This window comes from Penaeus monodon, chromosome 24, assembly GCF_015228065.2.
Source record: "Penaeus monodon isolate SGIC_2016 chromosome 24, NSTDA_Pmon_1, whole genome shotgun sequence".
NCBI lineage: Eukaryota > Metazoa > Arthropoda > Malacostraca > Decapoda > Penaeidae > Penaeus > Penaeus monodon.
Window position 1 is genome coordinate 5532534 of NC_051409.1, and position 253 is coordinate 5532786.

At 56.5% G+C, this 253-nt stretch overlaps 1 protein-coding gene across 1 annotated transcript in view; it reads left to right on the top strand.

Annotated features, from left to right (window-relative positions):
* Window positions 1-102: 102 nt before the first annotated feature.
* LOC119588822 (transmembrane protein 132E-like) overlaps window positions 103-253 on the top strand; it is a gene marked incomplete at its 5' end in the record, with an annotated part of 18327 nt that continues 18176 nt past the window's right edge. Inside the window, 1 exon segment of the mRNA XM_037937468.1 lies at window positions 103-246. Within this exon segment, the coding sequence (XP_037793396.1) occupies window positions 103-246 (144 nt within the window).

The following is a 253-nucleotide window of genomic DNA, read 5'->3' on the forward strand; positions in this document are numbered from 1 at the left end:
CTCCCTTCCCCCTCCCCCTCTCCTCCCTTCCCCCCTCCCCCTCTCCGCCACTTACCCTCCGGCCTTTAAATCTTGACTGACCCCCCCCCCCCCCTTTTTCAGAGTTGGTCCGTGGTCAACACAGCTGTGCTCACGGGTCGACAGGTGTCAAGGGCGATGAAAGTTCTTATCGTGTCACAAGCAGGAAAGGTTGCAGATGTCACCTTGCAGTCTTCGTGCAACTGCACTGATAAAGCAGCACTAAAGGTATGGA